At 48.9% G+C, this 607-nt stretch overlaps 1 protein-coding gene across 1 annotated transcript in view; it reads left to right on the top strand.

Moving 5' to 3' along the window:
• The window catches only part of LOC111651058 (sodium channel protein type 4 subunit alpha B-like), a gene marked incomplete at its 3' end in the record, with an annotated part of 9,000 nt that overhangs the window by 7,747 nt on the left and 646 nt on the right, over positions 1–607 (top strand). The window contains exons 14-15 of the mRNA XM_087172552.1: positions 5–265; positions 523–601. Of these exons, the coding sequence (XP_087028678.1) occupies positions 5–265; positions 523–601 (340 nt within the window). The remainder of the gene's footprint in view (positions 1–4; positions 266–522; positions 602–607) is intronic.

The raw sequence follows: 607 nt of genomic DNA, 5'->3' as shown, positions 1-607 counted from the left end.
TCTCATTCTGCTCATCATGGTCTTCGTCTTCAGCGTTGTCGGCTTTCAGCTGTTCCAGAAGGACTACGAATGCAGCGCCTGTCGCATCGATAGTGACTGTGAGCTTCCTCGCTGGCATATGAACGGCTTGTTCCAAACATTCCTTCTCATCTTCAGGATCTTGTGTGGAGAGTGGATCGAGACCATGTGGGACTGCATGATGGTCTCGGATCAGAGCGTGTGTCTGATCTTCTTCATGACAGTCGTGGTCATCGGACACCTGCTGGTGAGTCTCTTTCTCTATCTGACCAGACCCTGGTTTACTCCTTCAGACTACAGCAGGTCCAGGTCTGGGTTCATGATCGAGGTTGTGTCTTAAATCTTGAACAGTGAAACAGTTGACCAGGGATTAATTGTTCATACCAGTGTAGGTTCAGGTCATGAACTTCCCCTGGCTCTGTTCTTGACTCTATTTTAGGTTCTGGGTCTGTTGTTGGAGGTCTTGATCCTCCTCCTCTGAATATGTTCCTGGCCTTGTTTCAGGTTCTGAACCTGTTCCTGGCCTTGCTGCTGAGCTCGGTCAGTGGTGTTAATCTGGCAGCTCCAACAGAACAAGGAGAAAACAATC

Source organism: Seriola lalandi, unplaced genomic scaffold, assembly GCF_002814215.2.
Source record: "Seriola lalandi dorsalis isolate HSWRI2012SDOR001 ecotype SW California unplaced genomic scaffold, Sedor1 jcf7180002053261, whole genome shotgun sequence".
NCBI lineage: Eukaryota > Metazoa > Chordata > Actinopteri > Carangiformes > Carangidae > Seriola > Seriola lalandi.
The sequence above is the reverse complement of the archived record's forward strand: the minus strand, read 5'-3'. Positions and strand labels throughout refer to the sequence as shown.